This window comes from Anolis carolinensis, chromosome 6 (assembly GCF_035594765.1).
Source record: "Anolis carolinensis isolate JA03-04 chromosome 6, rAnoCar3.1.pri, whole genome shotgun sequence".
NCBI classification, from domain to species: domain Eukaryota; kingdom Metazoa; phylum Chordata; class Lepidosauria; order Squamata; family Dactyloidae; genus Anolis; species Anolis carolinensis.
The window spans coordinates 47,684,541-47,703,967 of NC_085846.1; the positions used below are offsets into that span (position 1 = coordinate 47,684,541).

At 41.4% G+C, this 19,427-nt stretch overlaps 1 protein-coding gene across 7 annotated transcripts in view; it reads left to right on the forward strand.

Moving 5' to 3' along the window:
• Window positions 1-225: 225 nt before the first annotated feature.
• Window positions 226-19,427, forward strand: part of cep72 (centrosomal protein 72) — a 35,654-nt gene continuing 16,452 nt past the window's right edge. For 3 of the 7 annotated variants that reach the window (XM_008112995.3, XM_062983988.1, XM_062983990.1), the window contains exons 1-8: window positions 226-353; window positions 4,434-4,561; window positions 6,750-6,942; window positions 13,453-13,567; window positions 15,171-15,349; window positions 16,822-16,925; window positions 17,111-17,162; window positions 18,929-19,138. In XM_008112995.3, coding sequence (XP_008111202.2) covers window positions 278-353; window positions 4,434-4,561; window positions 6,750-6,942; window positions 13,453-13,567; window positions 15,171-15,349; window positions 16,822-16,925; window positions 17,111-17,162; window positions 18,929-19,138 — 1,057 coding nt within the window. In that variant the 5' untranslated portion in view covers window positions 226-277. Of the gene's footprint in view, window positions 354-4,433; window positions 4,562-6,749; window positions 6,943-10,012; window positions 10,032-12,965; window positions 13,057-13,452; window positions 13,568-15,170; window positions 15,350-16,821; window positions 16,926-17,110; window positions 17,163-18,928; window positions 19,139-19,427 lie in introns of those variants that run through there. The other 4 variants (XM_008112996.3, XM_008112998.3, XM_062983989.1 and 1 more) reach the window with 4 other exon arrangements.

Genomic DNA, 19,427 nt, shown 5'->3' on the forward strand with positions numbered 1-19,427 from the left:
TGTTTCTTGTTTGTTGTTGTGTTCCTTCTCGCTGACTTCTCCTTAGACCGCTATATAACCGGAAGCTAAAATCCGTTGCCTGGCGACCGGACGCTCGAGAGGCAGCGTCCTCAACTGTGGATGACATCATCTCCTCAGCCTCTGTCGAATCCCAATTGGCTCCTCCGCCGGCGAGATGAGGGCGAGGGGTGCCGCGCGCTCCCCGTCTCCTAGCTCGAGGTGTGCCGCGTCCAGCAACGCTTTCTCCTCGGGGAGAGCGCATGCGCACTATTTGAAAATGATGGCCGCGGACGAGGCGCCGCTGACGGAGGAAGACGTTCGAGACAGGGTCAATCTGAGGCACCAGAATCTCGGTGACCGGCTGGTTTTTGGAGAGGGAGGCGGGCGTCAAGACCGAGGCTTATTCAAGCCTCCAAAGCGGGGAGTGGGTGACTTTTGAGGACAGCTAACAGTAGAGTAATGGGTTGGTTATGGGAAGATGCTTTGCCACACTGGCATTCTTGTCAGTGGAAGGCATTTCCCATTGAGGTGACCCTGCCATTTGCATTATGTGCATGTATTTGCCTTCCTATTTTGACAATGACATTTTGATTACAAAAATGCGTTGGATAATCCGGAACGTTGGATAAGTGAGACTCTACTGTATATATGTATATATGTGTATATATATACAGTAGAGTCTCACTTATCCAACACTCGCTTATCCAACATTCTGGATTATCCAACACATTTTTGTAGTCAATGTTTTCAATACATCGTGATATTTTGGTTCTAAATTCATAAATACAGTAATTATTACATAGCATTACTGTGTATTGAACTACTTTTTCTGTCAAATTTGTTGTATAACATGATGTTTTGGTGCTTAATTTGTAAAATCATAACCTAATTTAATGTTTAATAGGCTTTTCCTTAATCTCTCCTTATTATCCAACATATTTGCTTATCCAACGTTCTGCTGGCCCGTTTACGTTGGATAAGAGAGACTCTACTGTATATATATATATATATATATATACACACATACATACATATACACATATATACATATATACAGTAGAGTCTCACTTATCCAACGTTCCGGATTATCCAACGCATTTTTGTAATCAATGTTTTCAATATATCATGATATTTTGGTTCTAAATTCGTAAATACAGTAATTACTACATAGCATTACTGCGTATTGAACTACTTTTTCTGTCAAATTTGTTATATGACATGATGTTTTGGTGCTTAATTTGTAAAATCATAACCTAATTTGTTGTTTAATAGGCTTTTCCTTAATCCCTCTTTATTATCCAATGTTCTGCTGTCCCATTTATGTTGGATAGGTGAGACTCTACTGTATATGTTTGTGTGTGTGTGTTGAAACATACAGAAAAAAGAGTACAGACTTACAAAACAAGGAAAAGCAAAAGGACACACTGAAGAGTACCAAAAAGGAGAGCAAAGTAAAAACCACCAGCATAAAAACCAAAAAGGATTTTCCTTATATCTTAAATAAAAAGACAACAACTAACATACTTATCTACAACATATAGTGGAGGCCCCTTCTACACTGCCATATAATCCAGATTATCAAAGCAGAGGATCCACATTAACTGCTTTGAACTGGATTATATAAGTCTACACTGCCATGTAATGCAGTTCAGAGCAGAAAACAAAAAAAAATAGACTATAGAAAATTGGAATAACTGTTTATGATCAGTTCCAATCCGAAATCATAGCATATGTAATTTGGGAGGATACACAGAAGGATAAAACAGAAGATATTAAAAATAAATGAAAAACATATATGGATAGAAAGAGGTGAAGTCAATGTAAATATTTTTAATTAATTTTTATTAAAAAATTACAAACATGATAAATACACACAGTATGCATAACACACATCATATCTACATGTAAGACATCCCTTTTGCACACATCCTACATAAAGTTAAACCCTTATCCCCCACACCTGTGCACCCTGCACCTTGACTTCCACCCCTAGTCATTGTGGTGTCTATAATATTACTTATACCATTTGATCGTGTTTGCCCATAAATTTCTTTTGGGATTATTTATCATTCATTGACTCTTCTTCCAGTTATGCCATTGTCCATTTCCATCTCTTTAGGAATTCTTCATTGTTTTTGCCCACCAAGTTATTGGATATATTGGCCATTTGTATGTAATCCATTAGTTTATCTCTCCAATCCTTTTTAGTCAACACTTTTCCCCCTTTCTAATTCCTAGCAATTATCATTCTTGCTGCTGCAAAAATGTATTGGTCTATTTCTTTATCATCCCAATTGATGCCTTCCCAAAATAAGCCCAGCAGACACATCCCTGATTTTTTTACCTTATTGCTCAACATTTTGTTTCCTTAATTACTTCATTCCAAAATCCTTGGGCATTCTCACATGACCACCACATATGAAGGAAAGTTCCTCTCTGCGTTTTACAGCTGCAGCACCGATCTTGCTGAGATTTATCTATTTTTGCGTGTACCCATGTAGGACTGGTGTTGTATAACTTCTATCAAACATTTTGTATAAATTTTTCTCTTTTTGACCCTTCTATTGTAAATTTGAATTATTTCTTCCAGAGTAGTTCCCAGGTTTCTAGATCTATAACTCTCCCTAGGTCCCTACCCAAATCATCATCATTGATACTAGGTTGCAGCCTAGTAAATATCTGGAGATTAATCCTTTGCTCCCTTTTTCCAGTGAATTTTCTAATTCTGATTTTCTTATTTCAAAACTAACCCCCGTATCCTTTTTAAAAAATTATTTTGCATGTAGTTGATGATAATGGAACCAATACTTAATGCCTAAGTCGTCTATTCCTCTTAATTTTTATTGGCCTTTTTTCTTAGATACTCTCTATATGTTCTGATTTCTTCCCTTGAAGTTGGCCTCTTCATTACTTCTAATGGCCTTAGCCATAGGGGGGTTTGGGTTCTATACCATATTTATATCTTTTCCATATATATAAGAGACTTCCTCTGATTATGTCTGTTGAAATCTTTATTTAATTTCTCCCCTTCATACCATAGGTATGCTTGCCAGCCATATCTGAAGTCATGGCCCTCTAGGTTAAGTAGATTTTGGTTCTCTAGTGTTATCCAGTTTTTCAACCAGCATATCCCTGCTGCTTCATGGTAATGTCTGAGATCTGGTAGGTTCAAACCCACTCTCTCTTTCCCATCAATTAGGCTTCTGTATTCAATCCTGGCTCTTTTCCCTGCTCAGATAAATCTGGTGAGATCCTTTTTTTCAATTTAAATGTTGTGCATAAATTAAGGCAAATGTGCTCATGGTTAAAGATGGTCAGAGGGAAAGGTGATGGGGTGGGGATGTCATCTAAGAGAAGGATGTATAAAAAAGGTGCAGACAAGATAAATGTTACATGAAAATGAAGTGTAAGTACGGACTCCAGCAGAAATTAAGTGTAAGCAAGATGTTGTAATGTTGAGGGGGAAAAAAGATTCCAACACTGTAGAAGGGGCCCTATACACATTATGAACACGTATCTACTAAAACTATTCTATGTGCCTCCCTCTGTGTAAAGGTTAAGGCTATTTGTTACTCCCTTTAAGTGTCATTTTATATCTGCCCTCTACTTTGAATATTTTGTAAATCAAAAAAACTAATAATTAAAGGTTATCCTCATTTTAGCTTTTTAAAAAGGATAATAAATGGATCAAAGATTTCTTTTTGATCAGCATTGTCAAATTGTCAACTTCAACTTATTTACATGTCTTAGCATTTTCTTGCATCAGGATGTCTGATTCTTTATGTGTCTAGGCAGAAAGGATTCTTGAATATTTTCTTGGGGTTTTTTAAGCCTATTATTTAAATATTTAAATTGGTTTTATTACTTATTTTGTTTTTTTGTTATTTATTGATTCTGAGAATTGGCAGTGACATGGTATGTAAATTTTATATCTGTGTGTGTTTGAGAGATAATATACAGATATAATAACTAGGATATGAATTTAAACTGTTTTACTAGAGCAAAAAGAAAAAAAGAAAACAGGTTGAAGAGTAAAACTACATGACACTTTGCAACCAAAGTAACTTGTTTTGCTTTGATTTAGAAGGTCTGACATAATTTCGAAATTCACGTCTCTTTAAAATAAAAGATGGGCTATTTGTTGAAAAAAGCAGGTTACGTGCTTTTTAAAATCTGTTATTTTTTTGAAACAAGAGAAAATGAATTATGTACATCTTCAAACCTTTCAGACTGAAATGTTGGATCTGATTTAAATATTTTACTACCACCGTACTTGCCTGATTTTACCTCTTATCTCTTTCTCCCCAACCTGCCACTTGCATGAATCTTTCCTCCTCCAACCATTTTGATCCATCCCATGATGAGGTCTTAGTTTAAGTGCCTCTGAAACTAATTTCATATAGTAACTCCCCTTCCAAAATATCTTATTTCAGCTGATGTCCGGTCGTTGTCTCTTCCTGGAACTTACCATGAAAAAATAACTAATTTAGGAAATTCCTTGAAAAAGTTTGTTTGTCTGAAATCTCTTGACCTTTCACGGAATGCATTGACTACATTGGAGGTATGATATTGTGAGTTTTTGATGTTTGTTTTGTAGATCTGTTTATTCTATGATGTATTTAATTACATTTGCAACTGCATTCCTATGTGGTCCAAAAGCTGAGGTTGTGTATTTGACTAAACATAAAATATCATAAGAGAGACAAATATAAACCAAGTTCATAAGCTCCTTTGAGAGGTGAGGCCAATCACATGCATCCTAGATCCCTGCCCATCCTGGCTGGTAAAGGAAGCCAGAGAGGGTTTGGCTGAGTGGGTGAAGATGGTGGTTAATGCCTCCCTTCGGGAAGGCAAGATTCCAGCCAGCTTAAAAGAAGCTGTTATAAAGCCACTGTTGAAGAAACCATCACTGGACCCCACTCAATTCGTCAACTATCGGCCAGTTTCCAATCTTCCCTACTTGGGCAAAGTCATGGAACGTGGGATTGCCTCACAACTCCAGGAATTCTTGATAGACACTGATTACCTAGATCTGCCACAGTCTGGCTTCAGGCTGGGACATGGAAACAAAACAGCTTTGATCACCTTAGTAGATGAATTATGCTGGGAACTGGACAGGGGGAATGTATCCCTATTGGTTCTGCTTGACCTCTCGGTGGCCTTCGATACCGTTGACCATGATATCCTTCTGGGACGCTTCGTGGGATGGGGCTTGGAGGTACTTTTCTGCAGTGGCTCCAGTCCTTCCTGGAGAGTTGGTCCCAGAAGGTGTTGCTGGGGGACACCTGCTCAGCCCTGCAACCATTGCCTTGTGGGGTTCCCCATGTTGTTTAACATTTACATGAAGCCATTTGGAGAGATCATCAGGTGTTCTGGAGTACAATGTCATTTGTACGCAGATGATGTCAAACTCCGTCACTCCACCTATCACTAAGAAGACTGTGCAGGTCCTGAACCGGTGCTTGGTAGCTGTATCGAACAGGTTGAGGGTGAACAAATTGAAATTGAATCGAACAAGGCAGAGGTCCTCCTGGTCAGTCATAAGGCCGAACAGGGTATAGGGTTACAGCCTGTGCTGGATGGGGTCACACTCCCCCTGAAGACACAGGTTCGCAGCTTGAAAGTGATCCTAGATTCATCGCTGAGCCTGGAATCCCAGTGGCTAGGGGAGCTTTTGCACAATTAAAATTTGTGTGTCAGTTCCCAAGCCCATACCTTGGGAAGCCAGACTTGGCCATGGTGGTCCACACCCTTGTTACACCCCAAATAGACTACTGCAGCGTGCTCTATGTGGGGTTGCCTTTGAAGACTGTTCAGATGCTTCAGTTGGTTCAATGGGCAGCAGCCAGATTGCTCACCTGAGCAGCGTACAGGCAGCATACCACCCCCCTGTTATGCCAGCCTCACTAGCTGCCAGTGTGCTACCAAGCATAATTCAAAGTACTGGCTTTAGCCTAAAGCCCTAAACGGTTCTGGCCCACTCAAACATATCTCCCTCTAGGATCTACCTCAGAGGTTAAAGATTGTTGGGAGAGGCCCTTTTCCTGATCCCATCACCCTTGCAAGCACGATTGGTGGGGACCAATGACAGGGCCTTCTCAGTGGTGGACCCTCATCTATGAAACTCCCTCCCTAATGAAATCAGATTGCCCCCCTCCCTTTTATCATTTCGGAAAAAACTTAAAACATGGCTGTGGTACCAGGCATCCGAGCAGCAAATACAGCAATAATAAGAAGAACGATTTATGTGAATGATAATGAACGGACCCTGGACTATTTAGACTTGTGCAATTTTTAAATGATGTTTTTATAGGGTTGTTGTATGTTTTCCGGGCTGTATGGCCATGTTCTAGAAGTATTCTCTCCTGACGTTTCGCCCACATCTATGGCAGGCATCCTCAGAGGTTGTGAGGTACCTATCACCCAAGATATTTAAGATGGTAGCATAGCACAGAGTTAGAGTACATGTTCTGTATATGTAGGAATCATAGGTTCACTTTCACATCTTCACTTCAAAAGATTTCAGAACACAGAATGGGAAGGATAGGACTGTCAGTCAGATTAAATAGATGAACTTACCACAAACCTGTCTTGCCATAAGGCAACCTCAGTTGACTTGCTCAGAATATCGAACAATCATGAGAATGAGAAATATTGTCTTAATTTACCTTAATCAGAGTAAATACATGTCATTAGAATAATAAGATAGAACTAAATAAACAACTTCCTAACCTTTTATCTGTTAACAGGGTCTTCAACATCTCACATCCTTAGAAAAGCTCAATCTTTATTTCAATCACATTTCCTCATTGTCAGAAGTGTTTCGACTTCACACCTTAACTGCTCTCAAGGATGTGGATCTCAGACTGAATCCTGTAGTTAAAAATGAATCAGATTATCGCCTTTTTGTTATACACATGTTACCTAATCTTAGACAGTTGGGTAAGTAATTCCAAATGTTGATTACTTCTCCTTCAATGGCTTCTCTACACATATTATTTTAGGCATACAACTAACATGTAACATATAAGTTAAATACGAGGGCTATCTGGAAAGGTTACAAGATTTTTTTAAAAATACAAAGAATAAATATATTTTAGCATAGGTATTACAGTATTTTTCCACATAATAACCATTCAGTTCAATACATGTCATCCGTGGGACGGGTTTTTTATGCACGTGTCATAGAAGTCTCCCACTCGAGCTGGGAGTGGATAGCAGAGGTGAGGCTGAGGCTGCCTCTTGACTGGAGGGGCTACCCTTCCTCCAAGGCTCGCCCCCTCCCATCCCCCTCTTTTCTTATCGGAGGCAAAGATGCGATCGCACACACTATTTCAGGGAGAAGTGCAACAGAGTAATTGCGACCCTGAGATGAGATAGGTTGGAGAGCTAACATGACAGACCCCCTGGGCTCAAGGTCCTGCTGCTAAACGCCATGTCCATAAACGGTAAAACAGCTGCCATCCAGGACTTTATCCTGGATGAACATGAGGACCTGGCTTTCATTACTGAAACCTGGTTAGATGAGCTGGAGGGGGGCACCGGGTTTCGGGGTGCATCAGCAGGCCAGGCCTAGGGGGCAGGGAGGGGGAGGGTTGAGGTGGTCTATCAGGAATCCATCTCCCTGATCAGGTGCCCCATTCGCCAAATTTCTGGGACCAAGAGTGTCCTTCCGAAGGTGAGGAACTGGGACAGTTTGGGGATTCTCCTTGTGTATCGTCCACCCCGTGACACAGCAGTCTCCCTGCCTGAGCTAGCAGGGGTGGTTTCCGACCTGGCATTGGAGTCCCAATGGCTAATAGTGCTGGGAGACTTCAACATCCACGCGGAATCTACCCTTTCTGGAGCAGCTCAGGATTTTATGGCTGCCATTAACAACCATGGGACTGTCTGGGCCCACTCATGTAGAAGGACACACTCTGGACTTAGTTTTTAATGCAGATGGGGATAGTGTTAGTGTGGAAGAGCTCAACATTCTCCCATTGTCATGGACCGACCATCATCTGATCAGTTTTAGACTCACCACAGCCTCTGATATCCACAGGGGTGGAGGACCCATTAAGTTGGTCCGCCCCAGGAGACTTATGGATCCAGAAGGATTCCTGATGTCTCTTGGGGAGCTTCCTGTCATGCTGGCAGACGATCCTGTTGATGTCTTGGTCGATCTCTATAATTTGAAGATGTCCAGGGCAGTAGACACGATCGCCCTTGAACATCCCTCTCACTAGAGCGCTACTGGAGGAAGACTTGAAGTGCATCTGACTAAACACGGGCTAGAGCCTCTCTTATGGCCGGAAAAGCTTTCTCGACTGCTTGCATTGTGTCTGCAACTAATAGATCAGCTGAGTTGTTTCAAGTGGTCAGGGAACTCCTCCATCCCCATCCCCATCCCCATCAGGACTGTCCCTCCGAGAAACAAGGAGTGTGCCGTGAGTTTTCCTCGGCCAGGCCCTTGCCGGAGGGAGATCCAGGAAGACGGCCCTCGGCGAGCCCTCGTCCCTTGGGAAGCACCCTGTGAGCGTTGCTAGGCAGCAGCGATTGCAGGGTGCTTCCCTAAACCAGATTGCCGGTTTATCTGAGTAGTTCGGTTATCCGAGATTGGGCCTGCCCCTTTATCTTGGATAACCAGGACTCTACTGTACTGTCATATTTATGCTATAATTCACATAAGTTTTATTAAAATATATTCATTCTTTGTATTAAAAAAAATCTTGCAACCTTACTTTCCGGATATCCTTGTAATTATTTTAAAGCACTTGTCTGGAAAGCAGAGTTGATTTATGTTACCTTTTGAGTGTTGACATTGTAGCAACTTGTGCCTTTTGTGTAATGTGAGACAAAAAATCCTTTATTTACAAACAGAACAAAGTCTCTTAGTTTCCTTAAGATTATTCTTCCTCTTTTATGACATCGTGTATAAAACTGTTAATTCTCCTTCCCAATCAATTTTTACTTTTTTAATCAGGGGAGTTCTCAGTACCTGAGTATTTCTGCACTCTCCTAAAGAGAAATTTGTATTGGCCAATTTCTCTTTTGAACAAATTTCTTACAGTTGAAGGTGGTTTTGACAATTGTCGACTATGAAATAATGATCAGAAATGGCCAAAAGGAAAATTTCAACCCACAAATTCATCACAGTTATTAAATCTTTTAAAAAGCTTGTTTCATTTTCTATCATTGTTGTGTGCTTTCAAGCATTTTCTGAATTAGGGCAACTCTAAAGTTGCATATCAGAGTTTTCTTGCAAAGATTTGTTCAGAGTAGGTTTGCCTTTGTCTTCTTCTGAGGCTCAGTGATCATGGCTTGCCCAAGGTCACCCAGTAGGTTTCCATGACTGAGTGAGAATTTGAATCCTGGTCTCCAGAGCTATTGTCTGACACTCAAACTGGTATACCATGCTGGCTCTTTCAATAACCAGTTTTGAAAACCTTATGAATAATTTTGAAGCTGTCTTTCTCTATTGCTCAGTGCACGTGTGTGAATCTGACAAGACCACTTAACTTCACTCTGAAAAAAAGGAGTTGGGTTATTTGATTGGGATGTTTTGGTGATGGCCCCAAGGAGTTCTTCCATAATTTTGGAAGTGAGAAAGAGTAATTCATCTTGGCTTTCACAGACTGGAAAGCAAGGAGGGAAGGGAAAGGTGATTCCAATTTTAAAAACTTGATTTTGGAGAATCAGAGCCAAGCCTTGCCCATAAAGCAATTCTTTCAACAACTTCAACACAATAGCATGTATTATGAAAAGGAGCATTATCCTATTCATGAATTATATTTCAATATTTTTTACAAATGTGATTTCATTAGATGCACTGATAATGCATACACCTTATGCTACACTATAACTATGGGATGAATGCTTTGATAAAAAATAGATTTTGTTCTTTGTTTCATACTTAATTTTCCTGATGGAATGCTTATCTGTCCTTATTTGTATGCCAGCCCATGTAGTTCTTTTGGACTTGAAAGGTCCCAAGCTCAAGACAAATGACAATGGAGATTGATTACAGTGTTTAACTTTCTCCAGAGATTGTAAGTCCAGCACAGTAATAACTTTCATTGCAAATAAACTCTTTAGATAGGCTGTGTTGATACCAATATGTCAACTTGTATGCATAGCTCTCTCACTTCCATCTTCCTTAAAGGGTCATTAATCTTTAAATCAAAAGGGAGACAAAGCTTATTCTGCCTCAAGTGGAGATGAAAATCTTGGTCCTTTCTCACAATTCTATGAGCTGGTGGCTCATAAAGGACATTGCTGCTCACCCTAGATGAACTTTAGGATGTGAAAGCATAAAGTAAATCTGTTTTTGTTTCTAGTTCTTTCTTCCCTCAGTTTCCTCCCCCCCCCCTCTATTTATTAAAAGTCAAAGATTGTATGTGTGTATGTATGTGTGTGAGTAGGTGATTTCCAAGACAGCTCCTACATCCAAGAACCCTGTGTCTCTAGCCTGCAATAGAGCTATACCAAAATTGGCACCCAGACTTCCACCCCCTGGATCAGCTTTAAAAACTGGCAGAGTTTGGAGGGAAATGGCCCTTGATGTTGGGAATTATGGTTCACCCACTTCTAGAGAGCACTGTAAACCCATCTGACGATGAATCTTGACCAAATTTGGCACACAGACCCAACATGACCAACTTTAAATACTGGCAGGGTTTGGAGGGAATTGCCTTTGGATGTTTGGAGTTATAGATTACCCACAAACAAAGTGCACTCTAAACCAACAGTGGATCTGGACCAACATTGACACATATCCATCATGACCAACTTTAAGTACTGGCAGTGCTTGTGGGAGATGGACTTGGGATGATGGTCATAGTAGTTTACCTATATCCTTATGCATTTTCTAATGTGACCATTTATAAAATCCAAAAAACTTTACCAGCTTGCCTGCAAGAACATAGAGGACCATGCCAAAAGTTTTACTGAAGGTATACTTTTAACAACAATGACAACAACAACAGGATATTAGTTTAGAATGACATTTTTTTGAGACTCCTAGGCTGGTTCTTCATAATCTCCACAATCCTAAGTATGCATGGACTGATTATTTAATGATCTGGTATAGAACTTTTCCTGGTATCGACATCAGTCTGACTGACGGTAGTTGCTTGGATTCTCTCCCCACCCCTTCTGAAGGTGGGAACAATATTTACTATGTTCACTCATTCCTGTCCTCCAAGAATTCTCAACGATTACTGACAGTGCCTCTGAGGTTAAATCTGCAAGTTTCTTCCTGAGATGCAGCTTGTCTGGTCCTGTAGGCGTGAATTTGCTTAGAGTCTTCCTTTCAGGGCCGGCCGGAGATATTTTTTTATGTAAAGCGGGGGTGCTGAAAAGCGCCCCCGCCACCGGCGCCCTGGCCCCGCCCAGCGTGCCCTGGCCCCGCCTCCCACGCTGCGTGGGAGGCGGGGCCAGGGCGAATAGTGAGGGGGCGGGGCCAGAGTTGGCCCCGCCCAGCGTGCCCTGGCCCCGCCTCCCACGCTGCGTGGGAGGCGGGGCCAGGGCGAATAGTGAGGGGGCGGGGCCAGAGTTGGCCCCGCCCCCCGTGCCCTGGCCCCGCCTCCCACGCAGCGTGGGAGGCGGGGCCAGGGCACGCTGGGCGGGGGGCGGGGCCAGAGTTGGCCCCGCCTCCCACGCTACCCCCGCTCGCCCGTCTGGCCTTTTGTAGCAGGCCAGACTCAGTCTGGCCTGCTACACAAGGCCAGACGGGCGAGCGGGGGTAACGTGGGAGGCGGGGCCAGCTCTGACGCCGCTCCCCCCCCCCGCCCAGCGTGCCTTGGCCCTGCCTCCCACGCAACGTGGGAGGCGGGGCCAGGGCACGCTGGGCGGGGGGGGCGGCGTCAGAGCTGGCCCCGCCTCCCACGTTACCCCCGCTCGCCCGTCTGGCCTTGTGTAGCAGGCCAGACTTAGCGGAGGTTTCTCCAGGCCGCGATTGCGGCCTGGAGGAACCTCCGCTAAGTCTGGCCTGCTACACAAGGCCAGACGGGCGAGCGGGGGTAACGTGGGAGGCGGGGCCAGCTCTGACGCCGCTCCCCCCCCCCCCGCCCAGCGTGCCTTGGCCCTGCCTCCCACGCAGCGTGGGAGGCGGGGCCAGGGCACGCTGGGCGGGGGGGCGGCGTCAGAGCTGGCCCCGCCTCCCACGTTATCCCCGCTCGCCCGTCTGGCCTTGTGTAGCAGGCCAGACTTAGCGGAGGTTCCTCCAGGCCGCAATCGCGGCCTGGAGAAACCTCCGCTGAGTCTGGCCTGCTACAAAAGGCCAGACGGGCGAGCGGGAGTAGCGTGGGAGGCGGGGCCAGCTCTGACGCCGCTCCCCCCCCCCCCGCCCAGTGTGCCTTGGCCCCGCCTCCCACGCTGCGTGGGAGGCAGGGCCAAGGCACGCTGGGCGGGGGGGGGGGGAGCGGCGTCAGAGCTGGCCCCGCCTCCCACGCTACTCCCGCTCGCCCGTCTGGCCTTTTCTAGCAGGCCAGACGGGCCAGGGCGCACTGGGCGGGAGGCGGGGCACCGTCAGGGCGGTGCCCCGCCTCCCGCCCAGCCTGACGGCGCCCCCCCGGGCCTGCGCCCGAGGCGGCGGCGTCAGCTGCCGCATGAGTGGGGCCGGCCCTGCTTCCTTTACTACCTATTTAACTATTCTGGGCTATAGTCCCCTTACTCCATGGACTATTCCATTTTCACCATTCAAACACTATTTTCCTTTTGAGAGAAGACTGAGGCAAAGAAGGCATTAATTATTTTAACCTAATTTCTGTCGCCATTAGCATTTCACTATATTTTCTACACAGTAGCCCTATTATTTCCTATTCTTCCACTTGCTCTGAACATTGTCAGAAACCCTCTTTTTATTATTTTTAAATTCTCTAATGAGAATTTACAATATAGTACAAGTACTGGCCATTTGTCTGTATTCTTTGGTGATTTCTACATTCTTCCATTTCTTATACATGTCTCTTTTTAAATCTCAGCTTATCTGGAAGATGTTTCAGATCCTGGTTTCTTTAGATTCTTTCAACTTCTTATTCTTCTTGGAATTATCTATAGCTATGGGTAAAAAAGGTACATCTTTTTTATGGGTACATCTACTCTAATAATTTAGGTTGGTATGTAATTGGATGAGCTATATACCACATGGGGCTGATCTGGGTCCCCTAGAAGGAACTCCCATACACCATGAACTCCCTCCCCTTTTAGTATTTCTGAGCATGGGATTTCACCCTGTATTTTCCTAAACTTTCTGAAACCAGTTGTAAGTGACTATGTTTGGCTCCCCTTTCTCTATATAATAAATCCCAAGAGGACATGGACACTGCCATGCTTTGATTCCACTATCTCTATCCCATTGACCAATACACTCTAATGGTTTGGCTTAAATCAAATCCAAGATAAACTGATTTTCTGATTGCTTCCACCTACTTTCTCTTCTTTAATGCTGTCATTTTGGACTTTTTTTAGATGATCGTCCTGTGAGAGACAGTGAGCGAAAAGCATCCCTTTTACATTTCACTACAGATGATGCATGTAAATTCAAGAAGTCAGCACTAACAACAAAACGAACTGAAGTTGAAAGGTAAGAATAGAGCAAGGATTTTAGCAGTTGCCAATGGACAACTGTGGAAAGGTTTGGAAATATTGATAGGTCCAAAGGTTTGCGCGAGCAGTTTATGTAGGCCCCCAATTGCTTTGCTACCTGAAAATTCCTTCTAGAAATGGGGTCCTTCTAGAATAGTAGTTCATATTTTTTTTAGAGGCATGCCGACAATGTAGTGAAACAGTACTTCCTGTTCATATTGAAGTGCTGTACTTCTAAAATTTGATGTATTGACAAACAAGAGACCAGATTGTGAAGAACAGAGTGAAGAATGGGGGGGGGGGGGGGGGCAGGAAGACATCATACCAACCTGTCTCCTGTGTCATCAGTTGGGAGCACCTCCCACCAAGGAATAACTGCTACTTTGGGGCCAGAGTGAAGAACGGGGGCAGGGGGGGGGGGCAGGAAGACATCATACCAACCTGAGAGCCAGGAAGATAGTTCCATCTTGTCTCCTGTGCCATAGCAACATGCTATGGTTATATATATATATATATATATACAAACACACACAATAATTTATAAATATATAATATATTGTATATACATATAAAATTGATAATAATATTATAATGTAATACAATATTATACTACTAATAATACAATACAATAATAATAATAATATATTAAATGTAATATTACTAATAATATTACCATATAATGATATAGTACAGTATAGTAATTTAATGCTTATGTTGTGCTATGCTAATACTATATTGTATGTAAATTTGATTTGTAAGCCGCTCTGAGTCCTCATCGGGGTGAGAAGAGCAGAATATAAATGTAGCAAATAAATAAATAAATAAATAATATTTCTTAGAAAAATGGATCTTGCATCATATAACCACTTGATAATAATAATTGATCTCATTGGTCATTTATTTTTAGATCACTTTTCATTGAGATCAGGTGTAAAATACATCAGAGTGTGTATATCAGAGAGATTCAATATAGATTCCACAACTATTTCAGTTTTCTGACCCAGAATGCATTATTCTTCTCTATAGCACCTTAGATAGCTTTTTCAAAGTTGATTGCAACTCACATTGGATTACTATGTTGAGCTGAAAAGAAAGGTGGGTAATAAATAAAATTATTATTATTCAACACAACACACAATGTCATCTAGAACACCTTCTTAAACTGTGGGCCCTGACCTCATTTGACAACAGTAAAAGGTTTCTGAACACCACCCATTTATGCAAATCTGTTATCGACAACCTGCAGTGTTTACAGTGGATTATGCAGAAAATGCTTTAGCTGTACTTCACAAAAAGGATAATCAGCCTGTTTGGCAAGCCTTGCAAATGTGAATTTATTATCAGTAAATATTTTATTTTCATACCTACTTTATACCTGGGGTCATATAAAAAATTCTCAGGCAGAAAGTGGTTGCAAGTGAAAATTTTTAAGAAGCCCTGATATAGAAACCATGATCTTGAATCTACAGCACACATTTGAAGAATTGTCTATAATTTGTGGGTAGAGTAAGTAAACATGCCAGTTCGTTCTGAATTGTTCAAAGAAGTCCTAATACCAAGATCTGGTAGCATTAGCAGCAGATTATTTTTTTTAATTGCAGATCTCTCCATCCAAGAGCTGAATACATTAATGTCATGTCAAAAAAGTGCTTGGTGATGGATGAAGATGATGAAGCAGTTCTAAACCTCATTGCCAAGTGTGAATGGGATTTAAACAAGCCTCGAAGATTAACTGGATCGTCTCAAACAAATCCTGATGTTAAATTTCATGATTTAAAGAGTATGTAGTTTTTTTAATTTTAAAATTTCTGCCATTCTGAGTCATTCAGTAGTTCATAAGGTGCTCAGCTATCCTAGCCTTCTGATTTGTTCAACACTGAAATATTATGTTTCTATGCCTTGTTTGCAGACAATGCTGTCTCCATTATGCATTGCGATGTCATTTTGTGATATCACAATATAGGAGAAGTTTTGTATGTCATCCTGTGGTACTTTGAGATAAATTGGACATGTGTGGTAGATTGCAAAGACATAGTCCATGTGTTACTAGATTACATCTGAAATTAAGAATGTAAGAAGAACCTTATTAGATTGGATCAGGGTTCCTTTTTGTCCTATATTTTTGTGATCATTTGCCAGCCGAATGCTTCTATGAAACTTGTGAAATCATCATGAAGGCACAGCCATTCATGATCTGCTCACAGTCTGAAGAAGCAAGCCATTGATTCTAATCAACAGGTAAAGGAAACAGAACAAAGTGGACAGAAGTTAAGGAAGATTCCTGCTTGCCTTCTGATAAGTGAAGGCAACAAATGGAGGATGATTTAATTTCTGTAAGTCCCCCCCCCCAAGACTGTGAATTACTAGATTGTGGGGGGTGGGGTGAGCAGCACAATGTCGCTAACATTGCTGAATGAGTGACATGTCTCTGAATTTGGAGCAGAGCTGTTATTAAAGAAAATATGTATTCCTTCAAGTGGAAGTGAAACTGAGATCTGGTCTTTGCAGCAGCTGGCAGCAGCAGAGAAAACAAAAGATTTGAGAGGCCACCCAGAGTAGTACAAACTATCTTAGACAATCTGAAGTTAACTACTTGTTTCTATAGATAGAAGTCCAAATGCAGGAAGTTGGTGACCTAGCCAAAGGTCTGTTGTATGCCTTTCCTCTTCTACAGATTATTCAGAGTTTTGCTGGAGAGGGCATAAGTATTTCTAATCATTCCTTACTGGCTTCTCAGGCCATAGTTTCCTCTATTGATATGTACCAGAAACCTGGTCTACCACAAGAAAGGGATTTATAACTTCACTAGCTGTGCCCGGCCACGTATTGCTGTGGCCTGGTGGAATAGCAGTGAATAGCCTTGCAGCCTCATAACAACAACAACAACAACTTTATTTTTGCATCCTGCCCCATCTCCCCGGAGGGACTTGGGGCGGCTCACATGGAGACAAAGCCCGGTACATCATAAAATACAATACCGTATCAATACATTTAAAACAAGAACACGTACAACAAACATGTATAACAACCATATAACCAATAAAACATAATGAGCAATACAAGGACGGTTATGCGATAAAATATATGTGTGTGCAATCATTCAATTTCTGGAGCTGGGCCAATAAATGTCATAGATGGGATAAGTGGGAGCATTAGAGAGGAAGTTAGCTATGTGGAATGCCTTATTTGATGCAGTAATGTTTGCTATGTGTTTTCTTGACCAATTTATATTGAAATATATTCTTTCTTGAGGTATATACAAAATCGAAGATAATACTGGGAGGCACTGGAAGACAGAACATTCCCAGCCACAATTTGTCTTATTGAAAAAGAAGTGGAAAGAACCTTTGCCCAAGGTAAAAAAAACCAAAACTATATTGTGGATTCTTCTGTGAATTCTTAGAAATGGTAGAATGAAAGGCAGTGTGCTTTTCCTTAAGCAAATCAGATAAGAGATAAGATTATTTATAATTTCCATGAATACATAGATAATATGAGAAACATTTTACATCACTACACTTACATGCCTTTTCTTAAATAGGATGGTTTGTTAGAAAACAGAAACATGTTGAGTGCCAGAGAAGGCGATAAAGGTATGTTATATCCAATTTTGTTTTGTTTCTTTTTGGTTTTCAATAGTAAAATTAAATTTCTACCAAGGCTTTTGATAGGGAGGGAAGGAATTCTCCCTCAAAAACTCATTCCAGGCTCAACAGACCGCTTTGAAGCCTCCAGCCTCGATAAGTCTCTCATTTTACTTTAAGGGCATAAAAGGGGACGTGGGAAGGCAGGCGACCAGTGGCCATACCCTCCCTTTCCGTACAGATGCTGATTTAGCATGGGAGTGAAAAAGCTGAAAAAGTTAAATGTAGCTGATACATTAGCCCAAAGCAGTTCCTCACAGCCAAATTATGAGTGCTGACTAGTGAGTTAAGAAATATGGAGTCTTCAGGTTACTTCCTCCTGAGTAGTGGTAAATTTCTTTTCTCTAGTAGTAGAACCTTTTCTGTGGTATTTTCCATTACAGAACAAAACAATTGTTAATAGTTTGAAAACTTTTCCCGTAAATTATTTCACCCATTAGAGAATAGGTTGGCCCCATTCAGACAAAAAAATTTTTTTCTGATTTTTTTTGAGAATTGGAATTGTTGTTGAGATCATGAAATACTCCATAATATAATAAAATATCATCTCCCCCCTAACTAACTACACTTCAATTCACAGGTGCTGGGGGAAAGGCGGGCAAACAATAAATAAAATCAGAAAATAGCTCACAACAACCAGATTTTTTTATCCTAAGGTGCATGTGTCAAATCAAAGGCCTGTGAGCTGAATCTGGTCCATCATGTCATTTTATGTGGCTCTCAGGGCATTCACTGCCAAGGCAATATAGTTATATTTATACAGTCTTACAATTACAACTGGCCCTTTGAAAGCAACCATAAGGCTGAGTTTGACACCCCTGATCTACACTGTAGAAATAATGTAGACATGACTTTAACTACTATGACTCAGAGCTATGGAATCATGGGAGTTGTAGTGTTACAAGGTCTTTAACCTTCTCTGCCAAAGGTGGCTGGAGCTGCACCAAACTACAAATCCCAGGATTTCATAGCATTTGAGCCATGGCAGTAAAAGTAGTGTCAAATTGCTTTAATTCTATAGTAAAGATGTATCCCCTGTGAATGGTGGTTGATTTGTGTGCACTGCTTAGCACAATTACCATTTTTAAAACATCTATAAACTATAGTCAAATCAATGACTCAGTTAAGGTTGGATATTAAGATTGATGTTAGGTTAGCTCACATTAATGCTTTGTATGAAACACCTTTTTGGCAATAAACATTATACAATGTCTGGTGTTAATGAGTTCTTAAATATTGTTTGGTGTTATGCTATAGGGGTCCAGCTGATTATGATTTCTAAGCTTATTTTGAGAACATTCTTTCAGAAATCTGTACAATTAAGGATTTGGTTTGTACGTGTCAGAACAAACATCCTCTTTACTCACTTCAAATGGCATACATCTACACTCTTCAAGGCAGTGTGTTTCCACACTGCTTGCTTCTCACTAATGCTCAGTTGGCAAAATGGCATCTCAAAAATCTGATATTGTGCTTTGCCATATCAGAATGTTTTTGTTTGTTTTGCTTTGGTAGGGCAACTATAAAATTGGCAAATCCTGGGACATGTGATTCTACTAATATTTGTAAATTGGCCCTTATTCTCAATGAAATCAGTACAACTTCAGTTGTCCTTGTTCATTAAGAAACCTGTTAAAATACATTTTAGAATATGTTATTGTAATTTGTCCCATGTGTCCTACCCCCCTCCCGGCCTTGGTGGTTACCCAATATAGAATACAGAAATCTACCTAATTCACCAATATTGCCAGTTACCTACGGACCCCTTGGTCAAGGCCACGAGAAAAGGAAGATTGGCGTTAGAGTTGCATTTCTAGAAGATAAGCCAAAAGAGCTGCTCAAGACAGATGCTAATTTGAAGTTCCAAGATGAACCTGAAGCCAATGAAAAAATTACAAACTATGCTTGTTTTACACCCCATCCAGGTAAGTATTGCCATTATCTTAATAAAGTTCAAGTTAGACTAGAAACTAGGCTCATAACTGCAGCAATTTATCTATTTTCCCTATATTCTCTTGTAGAACTTATATTTTGATCTCTCAGTCTTCTGTGTTTCCCCTTTTCTTGCACCCACTAACATAGATCTAGGACAGGAATGTACAGAACATGATATCAGAGCGCATTTGAATAAATATGACATCTAATTTGGCCATACGTTTTCTGTAAAAGTGACTGGCTACATGTGTTGTCGAAGGCTTTCATGGCTGGAATCAC